The sequence below is a fragment of the Stylophora pistillata genome, chromosome 2 (assembly GCF_964205215.1).
Source record: "Stylophora pistillata chromosome 2, jaStyPist1.2, whole genome shotgun sequence".
NCBI classification, from domain to species: Eukaryota; Metazoa; Cnidaria; class Anthozoa; order Scleractinia; family Pocilloporidae; genus Stylophora; species Stylophora pistillata.
The window spans coordinates 55794345-55814972 of record NC_142520.1 but is presented as its reverse complement, the minus strand read 5'-3'; the positions used below and the strand labels follow the sequence as shown (position 1 = coordinate 55814972).

Sequence of the window (20628 nt, the reverse complement as noted above, 5' to 3'; positions counted from 1 at the left end):
CGAAAAAGAGCATGAATATTTCACTAAGTTAGCATCTAATATGTAAACTGAGGACAAAAATCTTGAGTTTAGAACATATTTATGTAATTTGATCAGCAGGGATTTGCTAAAGCAAAGGCATAGAAAAAACCAGGAAAGATTTATTACTCGACGTTTCGGGGTCATCGTGACTCCATTATCAAGAGACTAGTTTAAAAACATGCAAATAAGGAAAGGTACAAGAATAGCATAAATTAGACTGAACGGCTTAAACAAACACCTTGGCGCGGATGGAATCCGTTTGCACGTTCAGTGTTGGCTTACGCATGCGAATATACAACATTTCATTAACAAGGCAATCAAATTTGCCGTTACATTTCGTGATGACGTTGAATTGCTCGATCAAGCGTTCAGGCATTTCACTATTGTGCTGGAGGTGGTAGTGTTTGTAGATAGAAGATGATTTCCTTGTGTGCCCTTCTACGCGCTCGTGTAAGTGACCACGAGTATAGCCCACATACCCTGCATCACACAGGTTACATTTAAATTCATAAACGACACATTGTTGGTTAACAATAGGGGGCTTAATTTCGTGTTGCTTAAGCTGTTGATCGAGCTTAGGGCTAACGAACACTGGTTGGACAGTCACGCTTAACTTCGAGCTTAGACTGTTCAGTTGTTGTTTAACATGATTAGCTGACGACTGGTCCTTGAAGGGTAACACTAATCTCACAGTCTCCGATGGTACGTCTGGTGATGGACAGGGTTCTGCAGATGAAATCCTTCTCTCAACGAACCGCTTGATTGTAGTTTCAACCAGTGGCTTTGGGTATTTCAAGTTATGAAAAACCCCTCTAAGGCGGTCACATTCCTCGGAGAAGAAAGACCAGTTAGAAGATAATCGATAAGCGCGATCCACCATGGTGTTAACTAGGCTGCGCTTGTACTTAATGTCAACATGACTCTGGAAATGCAGAAGGAGACCCGTGTTGGTTCTTTTGATGTAGACCTTACTCTCAATCTTTGGTGCGTAGAAGGGCACACAAGGAAATCATCTTCTATCTACAAACACTACCACCTCCAGCACAATAGTGAAATGCCTGAACGCTTGATCGAGCAATTCAACGTCATCACGAAATGTAACGGCAAATTTGATTGCCTTGTTAATGAAATGTTGTATATTCGCATGCGTAAGCCAACACTGAACGTGCAAACGGATTCCATCCGCGCCAAGGTGTTTGTTTAAGCCGTTCAGTCTAATTTATGCTATTCTTGTACCTTTCCTTATTTGCATGTTTTTAAACTAGTCTCTTGATAATGGAGTCACGATGACCCCGAAACGTCGAGTAATAAATCTTTCCTGGTTTTTTCTATTTATGTAATTGGAAAGAAAAATTGCTAAACGGCATTTTTGTCCACTTTGGCGCCTCATAGAAAAGTGTATGATTTACATATTACGAAAAGTGTTATAGAATCGGAAGAGTTACATATCCTAGAGTCTTCAAAGAGCTCGTTTCGCAAATTACAGATTTACACATCTGTAATTTGCGAAACGGCGCACTTCTGACCTTTTGGCTCAAACTCTTTATTTACAAATCATCACTGCATCGAGTTGTATCTACTAATAGTGTTTAAGAATCGGAAGAAATAAGTTATATATCGCTAGAGTCTTCGAAGAGCTCGTTTCGCAAAATACAGTAAGCCGTTTAAAGATATTCTCGTATTTCGAATAAAACGTGACCTGTCATTTCACAATAATAATGGCTAACAGGGAATAACCTTGCCATGTTTGCAAAGAATTTAGGTGGTTGTAGATTATTTTGGGGTTGTTGTAGGTCGTTGTAGTTCGTTGTAGGTTGTTGTAGATTGTTTTAGGTCGTTGTAGGTCGTTGTAGGTAGTTCCATGTTTTAGTGGCTACGACGCGGTTGTACGCAATCCCGTGCTTAGTTTAGTGAGTCATTAAAAAATATCATGGAATAACTTGTCCCTTTTTCTATGTAGAGAGATGTCTTTATTTAGTATGTTTCCATACTTTATTTTGCACACACTGAGTGAACTTCTTCGTGTTAGATAACGACAGGGAGTTGTCAGGCTTTCTTCAACATTACCCGTGTGATTTCATGCGGCTTCCCTCGCGAAAGTAGTTGAATGACAAGATTTGGGTAACAAACTGAATTGTTCACCCCGACAGAGCCAAAGAACCAGAAATAGCCACCTGTTTCATTTCGTAATGGTGCAGAATATTTTTTTAATATATGAACTTCTTATTAAATTGTACAGCTGTTACCAGTAACCGATAATTAATTGTTTTACTGCAAGCACCGACTGATATGTAGATCCATTTACATCTCGCAGCACCAAACGTAGCGATGACAAATTTTAAGAGCAATGTTGTTTGCAACTGCTAAAATACATCGAAATTAAAATCTCTCACTCAAAACTATCATTTTTTTTTTCATATATAAGTTAGATATGAAAGTTTCACTGAAAAAAAAAGAAACATGTCCTCGAGGAATTCAAACAAAATGGTGAAAGGGCTGGCGAGTGTTTTTATTGTCAAGAACTTATTAGTATTGAGAGGGCATTTCGATCTCACAATTTAATCACTGTTATAGAGCCAGGATTGTTTACAATTTAAATCTAGCTCTGCAAACTTAAAGCCTGAATACTGGCTCCTGGCATTTGGAAATGTGTTGCGTAGAGCTTTCACGACGCACGCTGGAATCACTCTCCTATTTTTCTGCCACGAGACGCCGTACCCTGCGAGCAGAGACTGTCAGGCGCCACGTTCTCTAAAAAAAAGGTAAACACGCATGAATAAAGAGGAAAGAAACGAAAACCGCGATGGTTAAACGAAGGTACAAGTGGTTACTACAAAGCGTTGGTAAATAAAATAGGGAGGAAAGACTTTTGTAAAAGATAATAATTGAAACTGATCCGTTGTCGATGTGGTCCGGGATAGGATTACATCGTGCGTTGTGAATACTGATAAGTGCCGTACGCAACACATAAGTATCTCACCCCTTTCAACCCAAGGCGCTACAAATTGTTATTTTATCTATAATTAAAAACAGCAACTTGAAAAACTTTCGAGAAGTTTCTCATAGTGGTATAAGTGACCTATAACGGAGCTTTCCTGGAAAGTCAGTGATCCTTAAAGCCTTCTGTTGACATTTCTGATAAATGGAGGATTAATTACGACTTTTAATCATCGATTGCAATAGGTTCCGATCGAGGTTTTTAACACAAATTTTACATTTTATTATGTTGACCTTGCTTGCCAAAAAGTTCTCTCTGAAAGAACAGCCGTAGAGAGTTTCTAAAGCTGACATTTCGAGCATTAGCCCCTCGTTAGAGCGAATCTGTTTTTACGTAAGGATTCTCGAATATTCTTTGTATCTTTGGCGGAATGGCTTGATATTTCAATTCATCGAAAAGCATACAATAGGTGAGCTTTGCACACTTAGTTTTACTATAGTAACGTCAAACTAGCCAGCCAATCAAAAAGCACCATCCACAAAACCACTCCTTTTCGGAACACATACTTCATTATTGAAGAGAACACGTCAAGCCGTCTAGTTGCAGTGTTCTGTCGATAACTTCACTGAGCATTAGATCTCTTCTTTATCTACAAATACAGGTGTGTGGTTTTTTTTTTTTTTTTTACCTTTTGAATCTACTTTAGATTCTGCCTGGAAACAAGAATGGAAACATAGGGGTTGTCCCTTGATAAACATCGTATAGAGCATATTTCTTTCGTATGCAACGCCTTTCTGGAAACCCAGTGTAAATGAGGTTACCTAATAAAAAAACGACAACGTTTCCTTGTAATCAAACATACAACGAGGCTATGACATGCAGAGCTCTTAAGCGTGACGCAGAAAGGGGATTCAGTAACATGATTAAACTGATTTAACCGCCTGCCTCCCTGTTAGCTCAATGGATAGAGCGCTGGACTGTTGTGCGGGAGGTCGAGGGTTCGAGGCCCGGCCGGACCAACACTCAAAGTCTTAAAACAAGTGAGAGGAATATGCTACCTTTCTATATCAAGAAATGATTAGATACTCTAGTCTTCTCGGAAAGGGACGGATAAATGGAGTTCCCGTCTTTTGCAGGGTTAGGGGTAGGAGACGTTAATTTCCCACACACGAGATTACTGTGTGATGGATGTCCTCCGCTGGGGTGGTTGCTGGGTGGGAATTGGCCCTGAAAAACCCCCATGGGGAGTGGTCAATTAACGTATGCATGTATGTATGTATGAGTTGTACATTTCAAGAATAAGTTGCACAAAGGCGTGATATCAGATTTATAACCACTGTTAGGATAAACCTGTTTGAATAACATTGATTTGATCATTCCTGATACTTACATATTTCCAAAACCCATGTTCCTATCTGATAGAACCTGACGCTATTTCATTCCCTCCAATTCAAATGAGACACTCACACAGAGAATAAAGCTGCGTTGAACAGCATGTCTGCTGCCGGTAGGAAAGGGTTAATTAATTTTGTGGTATTCTATTTTAAAAAAATGTAAAATATTCTAAAACTCCGATGAAAAAGTCCGTGTTGGTCTGGTTTAGTGCATTCAAGTATCAAAATGTTTTTATGGCTGGAAGTTATCGTTGTTGCTGACTAGGAAAACAAACACTCTCTTCTGTTGCAGATATAAGAGACCATGAAATTAATTTTTTGTGTCATTATCGTTACCATCTGTCTGTTCATTATTGCGAACTCTGCTTTCATGGACATGGAGAGAGATGAAAAAGAAGATCTTGGTAAGATGAATTAAATCCAGTTGCTCATTTTTTCGAAATATATGAAGAGAGACAAAAGTTTTTTCTTGTCAGTAATTGTTCGTAGCGGATGGGTCAGGAAAGTCATTAAATACATTGATATTGGTCATGACAATCACTGCTATAGCGAAATAGCAAGTTTGCTTGATTAGAAAGTAAAGAATCTTTGAAATAAGAACTGATTTGATTATTGCTGCGTCGAGGAAGACGAAATAAGATTTCCATAAGTGAAGCTTAATGTTCATTCAAACGTTGCCAATTTTTGTTACGTTTAATTTACATCTATATGGTAAGCAAAACGTTTCATTGTCTGGTGATGATAGAAGACGCAAGAGCACCAAGGGAAAGAAGATTATCACACAGAGCTTTTCACCATAACTTACTGCAGTTAAGTTAACGTGAACTTCAAACAAGACGAATTCTAAAGTTTGAACGAATCATTTCACAAATACCTGTGCCCATAAGTCATGGCTGAGCTACAGCCGTGATTGAAAATGTTCGAAAAAAGATGCGTAACTCTCAATATAAATACGTACGTTTTCTTTAAATCATTTCTAAACAAGGTGTCAGTCATAACATCAAAATTACTGACCAGTGAGAGAGAGCAAGGTCCCTGTATTTTTGTCTTTTTTTATTGCACATCTAAATTTGTTTTGCAGAATATCTTGATACGGTTCATTTGAACATGTCAAGAAAACGCGACAACTCTTTTGTAAAATGTCCTCAAACTAGCTCTGGTTAAGTTTCTTGATTTGGAAAAATATTTTGATGGGCTTTTCAACTAATCAAGATGTATAAACATCATTCAGGCCGTAGTTTAAGAAACCGCTGGAAGTTAGTGCTTCATGACCAGAAACTTCTTTGAAATTCCCCAAATTAAACCAAGCAGCCAAATGAAGAGAATGTTTTTATCGTCTGGGAAAATAACGGACATTCCTAATGTCTGCAATACAGATCTTTCCAATTAATTTTCAGCTCTTAAAACATTTCGGAAAAGGTCCAGTCACCAGAAAAGCATTAAATCACCCCTTTTAACTATAGAAAGAAAAATTTGTTATTTTATCAAATTTTGTGACAGCAGGGACAGGGAGATTAAGAGGCACTGTCAGTCAAAATCAGATATGATCATCAAACTGGCGCACGCAGCCAAAAAATCGATTTCGCTCATGCTTTCTATATTGATAGACCCTTGTACCAAAGTAACCAAAACAAGGTTAGTTTTTCTAATCTTTTTTTAAAGAGTTATTAGATAAAAACGATCGAGTGTTCTCGAGCCAAATTTCGACGTTTGAAACGAAATTCATGGCTTGCCTGCGTAAGTCAATAATTATCTGTGAACTTTCCTTTGCAATAACATTATAGTTAGGGTCTTGAACGATACATTGATGACATGAAAAGCAGATATGTTCTCGTTATCAAGATTTTATGAATTTTTTTCTCGATGACACCCTGCGGCTGTTTTTTAATAGCTCTATGGTACCCTAAAACAACTGCCAAAAACGCTTGGTACGAGAAGTAGAACCCAATAACTATATTACAGATACAGTTTAAGGACAGACGTTCTCAAATATACTTTCATTTTTTTTCTGAATATTATTCAAACGCTAATAGTATCAAGCAATTAATTCTCCCTACAAGAGCTATAATTTATTTCTAAAATTTTAAAATTAAGTGACCTCACTAATGTCAGATCAGGAGCCACGCCTCTAAGAATGTTCGGAAAATGGAAAAGACGATGAAATTGACGTTTAAGTGTGGGCCTTTATGGTAAACTGTAAAAGTAAAAAAATAAATGGGTTTACATGGAAAGGAAGTTTCTTTATGGTAGTTTATTTTTGTTCTAAGTCAAAGTGCCAAAAATTCCAACTACGTGTCCACGTCTATCAATAATGGCCAATATGTTGCTCATTACGTAGCCTACCTGAGCAGGTCAAGCAAAAAGCAAATCTTTGGGACTAGAACATTCAACTTTAGAAGGTCACTATGTTTAAGAAAAATATGGTTTCATTCTTCGCGCGCAATCAATATGTGGGTCTTTTAAAAATTACTTCTCCCAACATTAAAAAAAGTGCAGTCACGGCTTCGATGATACCTGGTGATCAAGTGCGTGACAGATCAGTCAAGTGATCGAAGACGCATGAAAGGTCCTCGATTATTGCAATGTGTCAAGTGTTTTCATTTCTACCAGCACAACACTGAAAAGTGCTCTGATAGGAAACTTCGCCAACATGAAGCCGACTTACTTAACAAAGGTCGCTTGTGAAAAAGAGAAAGCAGAATTTAGCACGAAACAAACTCACATCTCATGACGAGCCAAACACGTAAAGACGAGATCAAGAAGTGAGTCACAGCAGACTTTGTAAACGGTCACTACAAAACGCAGACTGCAGACTAGGTATAAAATGCAGACCAGACTGTTTTTTCGTTAATGTATTGTCATGCAATCGTCGATCCAAAGTCATCATCTTCCACGGAAATTCAGGAAAACATGTTTTCGTTCTGTGTTCTTTCGCCCTCTTGAAGTGTACCAAAAACAATAAAAAATCCAAAATCCACTCTTGTTCGGCGCCAGGACACCATGCTAGCGATACTCAGTTGAAACAGAGTAGCTTGTAACAAAAATCACGTGTGCTGTAGTCATGTGTGCAGTCTGCAATCTACGTTTTGTACTGACCGATTTTGTAAACGTTTCTCGACCCATTTCTGTTACGTGTACCTCTACATTTTGCTCTGGTGCATATTTAACTTAATCCGGCCATTGATTTTGCTTCGCTTAACAATTTAGAAGAGCTTCACATTGGAAACTTTTAACTGCATACATGTGAAGTGTTAATTACTTCAAAATGGCAGATATTGAAAATTGGCTTACATTACATTACATATTTACATTTATATAGCGCAGACTTCTATGTGGATATATTCAGTCGCGCTTAACAATATGGTAAGGTTGAGATCGGACGTCAGCATTTTTATCAGGCGCCTTTGGCAGTCCATGTAACGTTCTCACCTTCCCACCCATCCCACCCCGGGGAGGACATCCACTACACAGTAATCTCGTGCATGGGAAATTTACGTCTCCTACCCCTAACCCTGCAGGAGACGGGACCTACGGCTTATCCGAGAAGACGAAGCAATGTGAGTGAAGCGTCTATCCTTAAGGACACAACGTCATGCCCCAGCCAGAACTTGAACCCGGGCCAACGGACCCGAGTCCAGCGCACTGACCACTGGACTACTCAGGAATGTCTTGTTGTACAGATACAAAAGATCATAGGGAAATAAAATGGTAGAAAGTTGAAGCTATCCTAGTCTTGAACATAGCTCGGGAGGTTCCTAGTCGATTTCATTGCGTGCCGCGGGAATTTTTGACACGTTTGTTTGAGGTACCAACGATTTTATTTCAGAGCAGCTGTAGGTGCAATTGAAAATAAAATCATATTTTAGTATCGAGGAAAGGTGATGAGTTAGATGTGCTACCAATCAATTGCAGATGCATCAGACAAATAGGATTAGTGAGAAACTAATTTAAAACTTACGATGAACTGACTCGACAGCGCCACTACACGAATTATGACAATTTCATAGGTTTTGTTCAAGAACTTATTGATTCGCTCCTATGGTTGAAGGGGCTACTTATTCTGAAGATTAGCCCAGGGATCAACGTTGTCAGGCTTTATTGTACTAATGTAAGACACGGCTCGTTACATCCGTGGTTATGTCGTAGTCAAAATTTGTGTTTCTGCGTAGTCGGATCCCTTGATGTTTTATCTTGATGTTTGCGTTTTTATGACCGTTGATGACTAGCTTCGAATGTTATTACAGCATAAATTGTTCCTTTTAAATTATAAGTCACATGACCTGATTTTCCCGCCGCGCGTAGTCGAGGCGAATTCGTAATTACGATAATTAATTCTACGCGCTCCACTGAACATGCAAATCTCTTATTGTAAACCGTTTCAAGTAGATTTCTCCTCTACAAGTGAGAATTTCAACAAACGGACATTGCTGTCCTATGTATGGGACTTAAGCCTACCAATGGACAAAGTATGAGCGAAATTGAATTTTGAGCTAAGTCCGCGATTTCTCTGATTTTTACTGACATTTGCTATTAAATACTTTCTAGAACTTTGTCTTGGCGTAATATGTGATCCGGAACAAGACCTCTCCTGGAAAATCACTGATCCTAAAAACCTTTTGCTGATATCTTTGATAAATGAGGATTAATCTATAAGGTCGATTGATGGGCCACTTCCCAGTTCTCGTGGTTACGTAATCTGGTGCCGAAATTACAGCGCGAGAACGAGGCCGAGTTTGTAGTCGCTCTCATCGACAAAAAGAACAAATGGCCGTGGTGGTGAAAATGAGCGAAAATTCCTCGAAGTTCAATGGAAACCTATAGTTCTGTTATTTGCAAAACAAGTGAATGCAGAAAACTTGCGGACACTAGCAGGAGGGATAAATCAGTCAGTTCTCTACCTGTGTGAATTACATACATACCCTAGCAAATAAAAATAACTAGGAATACTGTGAAAGGAAAATCTTCGCGGTTTACCTTACGAAATATTCAGTTGAGCATTTACAATGAAAAACTCGAATCCGTGACATGACGTCACGCATTCCTCTACAGCAGGAAAACATAGTAGTAATCTCATGCTTTTGCCAGTCGAGAAAACAACGTGGCCGTAATGTGCTGTTTGTTTTCCCTCCGGGCCATCTCGATATTTTCTTACAAGGATACTTGCCCTTACCCATAGGTATTCCACTCCAAACCGGCAGGCTTAATATTTCCAAAACTATGCAGGATTGGAGCTGCAACAGTGCATGTTCACCCCCTCTTCATTGTCGATTGCCCCGCTGTACAAATGTTGTATTCCCAAATGCATTCCAGGGATCGGGAGCCGTAAGTACTTTTTTACAATTTTGATTTACGCCGTTCCTTGTGGATGAAGAAACTGTGTCATGTTAACAAGTGAGGAAGGTTGCAGCTGAGCTTGGCCGTGCAAAGCCTTAGAATACGCCTTCCCAATGACTTTCTTTTGTTGCTCCTTTTTGAACATTACGCGTCTTTTTTCAATCGTGTTCTTCAGTCTCTTTTTTTTGCTACTTCCATTACTTACCGGGAATTTAAAGGCCAGATTTCAGAAGTTAAGAGAAGCAATCTAGGGAAAAAAACCTTTAAAAATGGAGATTAACTGAATCATAAAGGGGAATATCCATTGCAACGTTCGAAGAAACGATTAATCTCGGACAAAGTCATTAAACAAGAGCTTATTAAGAAGGCGAAACAAACCCGTGATAAGGTAGAGAATAGTCGAGCTATATCTTAAGTACTCGCTAAAAAAAAGAGAGTGTACAGAAAGATAAAAAGGAATATTATATATTTCACTTTTACCAGTCGTCTTAACAATAGTTTGTGAACATCAATCTTACTACAAAGTTATTTCTAAGGCGCTTTAACGTTGTAATTACAGGTTAACGTTCACGTGACGATGAGTCATGGTGAGAAGTTCTCACGTGTCCATTCACCTTCAGCTGTCTGGGTTCAATCTGTTACTGCACGTGGCTTTAAGGTGTGTGCACGTGAGTCAGGCATTGGATCAAATGGAACAGGAATCATCAATTGGTTGGCTTTTCAAGATCATCCACAAATGACACTTGGCAGCGTTATTTTTTATGGGATATGGACAACGGAAGCTAAGTGTGAAAAAGTTACCTTCTCACAGGTTAGAGTAAAGCTGAGGCTCGAGGTCAAAACCTTTAAGCTAGAGATATTCCATGAAGCAACACTAAAGAGGAACCGGGATGTTCTAGCTGTTGATCATCATCTTAGCATTTTAATCAATTACTATCTTTAACAGGTTTTTATAATTAATTGAGTGTGTAGTCTACATTTTAAAATTTTGATGGTGGATCCCAAAACTCAAACCCGGGTGATGGAAGAGAATACGAAGGATATATTTCAGCCTTTACTTTCTCGTGCAAAAGACAATTAAGCTAGAAGCTAAGTTAATTTTAGTGGGTGTGGCCACGTAGTTTCCTCTTGAACTTAGGTTTATTCGACTAGACATTTATAGTGATGCTTTTAAAATACCGCAGAATTTTCCTGCAAGACCTTTCGTGTTTGTGTCAACTAGATACACGCGTGACACAAAGCCAGATGACGCTATGTATGTTTGGTTGGAAAATGTAGATTCCGGAAGTTTAGAGGTGTGCATCCGAGAGTTTCTGTCCTTCGATGGGAAACATCAAGACACCATTGTGGTAAGAGACATTCTTATCGTAGTTTCCAGGAGTGGACGTGCAAACCATTAGTTCTTTCTACGGCCTCCTACTTTGTCTTATGGCAACTTATGCGTCGAAGTTTTTTACTACAGGACTGGTTCGCATTTGTTGGAAATGGCTCTGACTTCAATTTAACGCTGTCAGGAGAGGCAGATTTTCCAAACATCGTTTCGCCGACAGCTGATGACAATTATGGTTTCTGTCAAGTGAGTGTAATTTACTGTGATTCGACTCTGAACTACGAGGAGGTTTTTCAAGCTATAGAAATTTGGAGGGTTTTTGTATGCAAAGGAGAGGTCTCTGTATAACTAGAATTTTCTTTCAAATATATTGTTCTCTCTTCTATTTTACAGGAAGTGGAGTTCAACACAACCTTCTATGCCTCACCAGTTGTGCTTGTGTCTGTGCATCATATTTACAACCCTCAAGTTACCATGAAAAGCCCCGTATCACCGAAAAACAACATTATATCAGCCTGGGTTGAGGTAAATGAGCAGTCTATTTATGTTTTATGTTTTTCGTTTTGCTGTTGTTTTACCTTTTGTCCCTTCTCTGTCCTTTGCATAGGAAGTTAGCCTTACATCCATGAGGATTTGTGTTAAAGACTTGAGTGGAACAGAAAGTAAACACGATCCTCTCTCTGTTAGTTACATTGTGATTGGAGGTTTGTGTTCAACTTGAAAATACGTATGCGATCATTCTGTTGTGTAACTTTAGTCACTTTAGTTTATTCAGATGCAGCTATCATTTTTCTTTGCCTTCACAGACCTCAATCCCTGCCTAGACGTGTTTTGCCCATCATTTGGAGTCTGCAAAACCTACAGTGCCCATGATGCTCGGTGTGTGTGTAACGACAACTGCCCGTCGTATCAAGATCCAGTCTGCACCGAAAATGGAACAACATATGACAACGAATGTCAGTACAAGTTGAGTTTCTGTAAAGGACTGGACAACAATACCTTGTATCATCCTGGAAGCTGTGAAGGTAAGCCATATTTCTTTAAGAAATAATTTTATTCTGCTAACAAGACACATGAATAAGATTTCAAACATCAGCTTTTTAAATATTTACAGGTTTTCCAATCATTCGCGGTCGAGTTAAGCTTCTTCGAGTTCCTGATTGGTCAGACTCAAGTTGCAAAACAGTCGTATTCCCACCATACAGCTTCTATCCGAACAAACAAGTGCATGTACAGATCACCCTTAATCACATGAACCTCAATGACTCCAACACAGTGCACCATGCTATCACATCTTGGACCGAAAAAGTCAACAATAAAAAATTTACAGTTTGTGCAATGCAATCTGGTCGAAATGGAAACAACTTCAATCCTCTCGCAACCGTTGATTGGATGGCGTACCAAGGAGCACCCCCAGAGGGAATGACGGGAAGAATCAAGATGACAAAATGGTGGTCAGGAACGAATTGCGCAGATGTGACCTTTCCAAAGGCAAGTTATTCTTTAACCAGTTCACCAGTATAGCAATACTTTCGATTCAACAGACGCAGCTCCATTTCCACGGAAAAAAATAAGACATTGAAAACATGAAGAAAAAGAAACACTTTTTCGCGGAGAAGTTAAAAGATTAAATCAAAAATTGTAACTTGAATAAATTAAAAGTTGTAACTTGCTAAACTTTGAATTTAGTTTGGTACTTGTCTCTACTGGAAAATTAGATTGGTTAAGATTAATTTATTAACATCACTTCAGATCAAACATAGTTACAAAATAATGCAAAAACGCACTAAGACCACTAAGTGATGATATCCCCGCATGTGTCTAGGACAAGTTTAAAGCTTTACCAGTTGTCCTTGTGACGTCTGATCACCAACGAAGTGGAAAGGAACACGACGCTGCGTTGATCTGGGCAGAAGATGTATCCAAGGACTCGTTCAAGGCTGGTTTGCGTGAGCTTCAAAACTTTGATGGCATCCATCAAGATATTTATGTGGTATGCGATATTCTCTTTCCAAATTCTATCACTACTCGATAAAGTCTTTACATTAAGACCTTTTTTTCAGTCTCATTGAAACATCGGCTCGATTCCGTATAATAATCGTAAGTCTGAAGTTGTGCTTAAGCCTGACCAGGACTCTTTACAAGTATTATTTTTGTTTGGTAAGGAAAAATTGTCCAAACTCACTTCTCAAACAAATAAGTTTCATTACAATTAATTTTTCATGAAATTCAAAGGTCTTTTACCCCATATCATTTGTAACTCATAGAAAATGAAATTCTGTACTTATTATGACTAAATGTGTTGTTTTGTGCCCTGCTTCTTCCCAGACCTGGATGGCGTTTGCTAAGTTGCATAAGCCGCTCTTCACTGAATATGACTCTGTAAACTTTCCAAACACAAATGCACCAAGAGATGAAGACAACAATGCTTACTGCGAGGTTGGTATATTATAGTCTTCTTAGAAAATAAATGTTCCATGCAAAATTGCGATGTTGGAAAATGAACGTAGTTTAAAAAATTGTTTAGGAAAACAAAAATTCCAGAATTCCCCTAAGTACCCTTTTTTTCTCCATTCTACTGACAGTTTGTGCATTTTACACGAAGTTATAATGCGACACCATCCGTCCAAATATCAGCAAATCACAGCACAACAGCAAGCGGAAACTTGGCACCAGTTCATAACGGCATTTCTACGTGGATTGAGGTAAATTTCTCAGATTGGATTGAGTGATCATCGAGGATTACCAAACTTTTGTGAATACATTAACCCTTTTTTGTTCGCTTTACTAGAAAACAAACCCCGAGAAGAAAACCATGTCTCGGGAGAAAGAGATGTTAAATTTTCGTTTTTTCCCAAATTCTTGTGCGGAGATAGTCTAAAAATGTAGAATTGCATCATTCACGTTGATAGAGAACTTTTTATTGTTTGCAGAATATCAACGCCTCCGGATTCAGAGTCTGTGTCAAGGAGCTGTACGTGACCAGATATGATCCCGTGTCAGTAAGTTATGCGGTCCTAACAGGTGAGTAATTATGCAAAATACTTTTAAACTTTAAGATACAGCAGAGATGAAGCATGTTTAAGAGGACTGGAAACAAACATACACATTTACAGTTACACTTTCATGCAATTAAAATGTGTCATATGCAAACATATAATAAATTTATCAAGATTAAATAACATATTCACTTTCAGACATCTGTCCTCCCGGATGGAGCTACTTCAATGGTTTCTGTTACTACACAAGTGATACCTGTACAAATTGGACCACAGCTGTAAAAGAATGCAGACAAGAAAACTCAGTTCTTGCTGATGTCAACAACTATGAAGAAAATGTTTACATACAACATCGCCATAATGGCGATAAATCCTGGCTGGGTTTCAATGACAGATCAACAGAAGGCGACTTTACTTGGGTGGATCGTGGACATGGAAACTTTACAGCATGGGCCGAGAATCAGCCAAATAACCTCAAAGAAGAAGATTGTGTGCACGCACTTGGTGTGAAACACGACTATGAATGGAACGACGTGCAGTGTAGTGATTGTTATCAGTTTACTTGTAAGAAGGGTGAGTGGAACATATCAAATAAAGCTTATAAGATATAATTTAGAGTAAAACGTAATTACTTAGGGTTATGACCCATTCCCTGTGAAGCCTACCCCGCTTACATCTCAGCGAAAGGCGACGAGAAACATAGGTACTTCGTCTCCTGAGTAGGATGTCAGTCCATCGCGTTTTTGCCCTGGCATTTTGTCAACTTTTCGTTCAGGAGAGTTCGTTGGTCTCTATCTACACTCCCAAGTGAGACGTATATGTCGTGCGTAACAGCATAATACAATTTTTCTAACCATGGGCCAAAAGCTGGGGCTTACTTTTTTTCTTATCTCCTCCTACACGTTCTAAATGGGTGTAAACTCATTTTATTCCTTTATCAGACTTAGATGAATGTGAAAGTGAGCTAAATTACTGTCACAAGCTGGCCACGTGTACAAATGAACGTGGCTCGTACAAGTGCAAGTGTAACGCGGGATACCTTGGAGATGGATTTCAGTGCAGCTCTTTATTCAGTGCAGGTGAGACATCATGACAGATCAGACGATAATATTTTGTAATTTGTAAAGAATGAGTTATCCTTTTCCGGAAATCATTGGGAAACCTTCATAAAATTAAAAACTAAAAAATAGACTTTAATCATTTTGCTGCAAAGCTTTATTCAGGAAATGTACTTATTTTTCGGCTTTCTTCAAAATGTTTTAGAATCAAATTTAAAAACTGTCCTATAAGTCTGTTATCAAAAAGTATTTAGGATGGCTGAAATTTTTTCAACGTACACCCACATTCATGACGAATATACTCCGTCACAACTGAGTTTAAAATTACACCTCGATATTTTGACCTACTTGAAGCTTTCCGGACATTACTTATTGCAAAAGTGAACAGAATTACTGTCACATCTGCGTCTAGTGTATGGTATCCGTCAGCAACGCATTGACTGCGGTTCAATTGAGAGTCAATTTCTTAAACTCGGGTGACCGCTGAGTGCTGTACCGCTACTACAGGTTCGACTACAATACACTTTGTTTAAAACACGTATGTCCCATAAACTAGCCTGATATCCAAAAGGGGCGTGTGGTTACAGATACGGAGTTTAAAATGTGAAAAAGTACATTGTGTTAAAATGTAAAATAAATATTTGTATTAATGTAAAGAGATGTGAAAGGAGTTATCCTTAATTTCTGTTTTAAATGATGCTAAGACTCGCACAATCAAATATCTTCGCGAAGTCAGTTCCATAGTTTTTCTCCGCTATACGAAAATCTCTTTCGTAGGTATTTAATCTTAGGTAAGAGCAACTGCCGGGAGGTAGAGAAGCCCTTCAGATTTTACTGAGTAGATTCACTCCATATTAAGAATAGATCAGCGGGACGACTTGGAGCCAAGCCCTTCCATTAGGTACTTTGAACATTTCCCTCGCTTTGGACCTTGTTCGTGAATTGAAAATCAACAAAGAAAGGTGAAATCATTGTAAAAATAACACTTATCTCCTTAATTAAGGGTTGGATCATTCTACAATACTGGCAAATGATAACAATTACCTTAAAACACTAAGCAATTGGTTGAAGCCCGTTGTGCAGAGCCAGTCCTCCTACTGGAAGCGCTGTTGGAGAGCATCAATTGATGGTTGGGCCAGCACTACCTTCCACTCCTTGTGTGATGGCCAAGGGCCGACGGTGACTATTGTCCGTGTGGGAAAATACATCTTTGGTGGATACAACAGCTTATCATGGAGTAAGTGCACCATTGATTGCATTTATGTGGAGTTTTTTTCTCCTCACTAAAATAGCACCTACAAATTTAAAATCTTGAGTTCATCTGTTTATCGCACAATCAGACACAGGCGCTAATACAGGCGAAAGCGAGCAGATCAAGCACATTCCTGTGAAAAGGAACTTACCTGGAGTTAAAAAAAAGCCTCCACTCGTTGGTTATACTATAGTAGTTCAAAATTCTAAAAACGGCAGAGCAAATAAAATCAAAGGTATCCACGGCGTCTTTGAGTACGTATAGCTTAGCCTGACAAACAAAACAAACTAATCATGGCCTTCGTTCCGAGTGCCTTTTAAGCTTGGGTTGTAAGTGATTGTATTTTCAAGTAACACTGTGTGAAACAAATTGCCGTCAGATGAATTATTTTATTCATCAGTTACTAGCGCACAACGCGAGCAATGCGCAAAAGAAGCGAAGGGTATGTTCAAACAGGGTTTATACAAGCAGTTGGGGCCTGCACCAAGTTTCAACCACGGCAGGTGAATTTAAAAGTTTCTAAATATTGAAGAAAGTAAAGGGCAGCAGAAACTTTTAATGTCATTTCGGGGATTGATTTTGTCCGGGCTTCCGGGGCCAAACGGGGAGAAATTCGATATTCCTCTTCTAGGCAGATTCTCAATATTTCAGACAAACGGTCGCGGAAAAATTTCCAGTCACATAATATTTGCTAATGTTTTACCGTGATTGTGTCAACGAGTTAAGAAATATGATTCCGAAAAAAGAAAAAAGCACCACCCCAAAATAAACGCCGCCCAGAAATAAATACGCTGAACATAAACGTTAAAAAAGTAATTAACGTCTTTAATAGGGTAAACGTGATACTTAGAATAGATTTGGAAGGTTGGTGATGTTTCATAGCCTATGATGATATCCTTTGCACACGCTGATAGAATAAATGTTGCTAAATTTCGTGAGTGTCTCTGAGAATTTTAAATACGAATCGACTGTTGAATTATATTTCAAATTCTTTACTTGTTATTCAGCTTCTAGTTGTGGATATCAGTACACTTCGAGCGCCTTTTTGTTCTCATTGGTTAACAAGCCAGGCTGGGGACCAGTGAAATTGACCCAACAAGGGCCAAACAGTAACTACAGGAGCTATTCCGTATACAGTTGTTCTAGCTATGGATCTACATTTGGTGGAGGACACGATCTTCACATCGCCAGCTACGCCTCATCCAACACAAATTCTTACTCAAACCTTGGACACACCTACAGTCCACCTTCTGGCCACAGTTATGGCAGCTCCTTCACCCGATCATTCCTGGCAGGAAGTTACACTTTTCGGCCTCACGATATTGAAGTGTTTTATGAAACTACTTGATGCATATCTGTTGAATCGAAGGTCAATAAAAACTTCGCGCAGGATTAAGAAAACTAAAAAACGCTAATTCAGTAAATTAAAATGACCTATAGGGGTAGACTCCTCATCACTTTAAATGCTTGTTACGCAATGTAGATTTGGAATAAACAGCATAAAAAGTTATTCAAGTAATAAAAGGTTTCAAAAAGTTCCTCTCAAAATGTTTGTATGTAATGGTGTAAATTAAGGTGGTTATTGTTTTTCGTTCCGCTCGCTAAATCAATCGACAGTCACATGATACACTAATGCACGCGCATGACCCACTGGATTTCAGTAACTAGCGCAGCACCGAAGATTTTTTTTTAACCATCCGGCGTCTGTGAATTTTTCATTTATGCAATTTAGCAAAGAGACTTGCATTGATGTGACAAAATTTTAGGAATGATCACCAAAGAAATCAAAGTTAGGAAACACTGATTCTGATTTCCAGTTAGAATGCGCAGGGAGGCCCATACCTATTTCCAGTGAGATAAAATTATGAGGTGTAACATTGGATGACAAGCTGAAATTGGATGCTCATGTTGCATCAATCTGTCGAAAGGTGGCGGGTCAGGTTAATGCTTTAAATAGGCTTAAGAATGTCCTGCCTCTTAAAACCAAGGAAACACTTTATCACGCATTTATTTTACCTCACTTTCATTATTGTAGCCAGATATGGCACCACTGTGGGGAAAGGAATACAACGAAAATGGAAAGGGTAAATCAACGTGCGCTTAGATATGTATATAAAGATAAGGGCATTTCATATGAAGACCTGCTCAATTGTATCGGCTTGCATACGACACTGAAGAGTCGTAGGATTCAAGATATGTTGTTAACGGTCAATAACTGCTTTCAAAATAAGGCTCCCAGACCTATTGCTGACTTTATTAAACCAAGGAGGACTGATTGCAATTGAAGAGGCACTAACATGCTTTCCTTACCTAAGGTTAACAGTACCAAGCATGGTTTTAAGTCATTTTGTTATTTTGCTGCTAGGACTTGGAACGCGCTACCAGATGCTATACGCGCAAAGGCTGACACAAGAACGTTTCTTCACGATATCCGTCGCCTAAATTAAGTTTTTAGTTTTTAGTTTTTTGACCTCTGTTTTACTACACATGTATACAGATATATGTTTAAATTTGCGATATCCTTTTTATAATAATATTTTACTTAATGTACATAATTCTTGATGTAGGTTGTAATTTTTTATTGAATATTTTGTTCTGGGCTTCCTGGAAAGTAACTTGTAGCTAAGTGTGGTGCCACATTAAATAAAGAACTAATACTACTACAAATTATGGCCCGTGATGCAACTGAACGAGAAAGTCGAGTATTGAACGATTACTTGAAGGTACTTTGTTTATGCTTAAGTTTTTGCATTTATTCATGGTCTTCACATCGTAGGCTTTTGATCCAACTTAGAAACTACAATTACTTGTAGCAATGGGCTTTCGGAAATGTCTGAGTATCAGGATATCAAATTAATGTTAATATCAAACAGGTTTATCGTGATAGTTAGGAATCTGATATCACACCTTTGTGCACGTCATTCTTGAATTGTGAAACTTATTTTAATAATTTTATTGAATCTTATTTTTGTGACACGCTTAGGAGCTTCATGTCATAGTCTTCCCATATGTTTGATCACAAGGAAACATCTTCATTTTTGCCGAATAAGGTAATCTCCTTCACAGTGGGTTTCCAGAAAGGTGGCCGAACCGTTGTATACAACCATACAATTCCCCACGCGATATTTATCTAGGGACAGTCCGTTAGGGAGTTTTCATTCTTGTTTTGAGACAGAGAATGCAAATTTATCTAAATGATATTCAAAGCGTAAAAAAAAAGGAACAATCATTTACCTGTATTTGTAGATATACGAGAGATCTAATGCCCAGTAAAGTTCCCAGCAGATCACTGCAACTAGACGGCTTGTCGTGGTCTCTTCGACTACGAAGGTGTGTTTAGGAAAGGTGTAAAAGGTTAGAAATCGTGGTTTTTGATTGGCTGGCTGGTTTGACATCACGGTAGTAATACTGAGTCTGCACAGCTTACCTATTGAGATGACGGGAATTGTCAAGGCATTCCGCAAAAATACAAAGAATATTCGAGAATTTTTACCTAAATATACTCAACTATGTAAGCAAACTACCAAAACAGATTCTCTCTGACGAAGGGCAAATCCTCGAAACGTCACCCTCAGTAACTTTCCACGATTGTCAATTTACACTGTCAACGATGGATAGCAAAAAAATATATTGCTGTTATGTCAGAGAACTTTTTAGCAAGCAATCCAGTGCCGTCTGGAGTACCACAGGGGACAAAGTTGGTTCCCTGGCTTTTTCTTTTGATGATTAATGACTTGACTGTTCCAAGTATCTTTAACATGTGGAAATATATTGATGATACCACGGTATCAGAGAGCATACCTAAAGGCCGACAGAGCAAGTCACAAGAAGCAGTAGAAGCAATCTACGACTAGTCCAAGAAAAATTTGTTCCCGCTTAATGGCGAAAAAACTAAAAAATTAGTTATATCCTTCAGTCGTGATCCCCCGCAACTCCCTAGGGTCTGCATAGACGGATCTGCTATCCAAACCATACAGAGCACAAAGTTACTCGGTTTGACAATCAATGATACGTTAACGTAAAACGACCATATAGAAGAACTTGTTAAGAAAGCGTCTAAGAAACTGTACTTTTTTTTATTCAACTTAAGCGTAGGCATGTTCATATTTTTGGGCATGCATTAGGCCTTCATTAGATTACGCTTTTCCTTTTTTTCCATTACAGTTTACCAAAGTATCTTCAAGTCGAGCTTGAAAGTGTGCAAAGGAGGGCCCTCTCGTGTACTTTTCCCAAGGTGCACTACTCGGACGCCCTTCAGTTAGCAGGGCTCGAATCCATCAGGGCCTAGCCGGAAAATTTAAC

At 38.7% G+C, this 20628-nt stretch overlaps 1 protein-coding gene across 1 annotated transcript; it reads left to right on the top strand.

Annotated features, from left to right (window-relative positions):
• The first annotated feature begins 3605 nt into the window (after nucleotides 1-3605).
• Nucleotides 3606-18993, top strand: LOC111345867 (uncharacterized). Its single transcript, XM_088748527.1, has 18 exons — nucleotides 3606-3620; nucleotides 4646-4757; nucleotides 9530-9675; nucleotides 10247-10498; nucleotides 10872-11036; nucleotides 11150-11263; nucleotides 11411-11542; nucleotides 11625-11721; nucleotides 11824-12042; nucleotides 12132-12508; nucleotides 12843-13010; nucleotides 13346-13456; nucleotides 13603-13722; nucleotides 13951-14041; nucleotides 14215-14589; nucleotides 14958-15095; nucleotides 16078-16311; nucleotides 17334-18993. Exons 2-18 carry the CDS (start codon nucleotides 4658-4660, stop codon nucleotides 17672-17674), a joined length of 3180 nt encoding a protein of 1059 aa, XP_088604653.1. The 5' UTR covers nucleotides 3606-3620; nucleotides 4646-4657; the 3' UTR covers nucleotides 17675-18993.
• The last annotated feature ends 1635 nt before the right edge of the window (nucleotides 18994-20628 follow it).

Coding starts and splice junctions, on each gene's coding strand:
- LOC111345867 (XM_088748527.1), top strand. CDS start 4,658: ATGAAATTAATTTTTTGTGTCATTATCGTTACCATCTGTCTGTTCATT. Junction 12,509..12,842: donor CAGATGTGACCTTTCCAAAG/GCAAGTTATTCT, acceptor GCATGTGTCTAG/GACAAGTTTAAAGCTTTACC. Junction 16,312..17,333: donor ATACAACAGCTTATCATGGA/GTAAGTGCACCA, acceptor CTTGTTATTCAG/CTTCTAGTTGTGGATATCAG.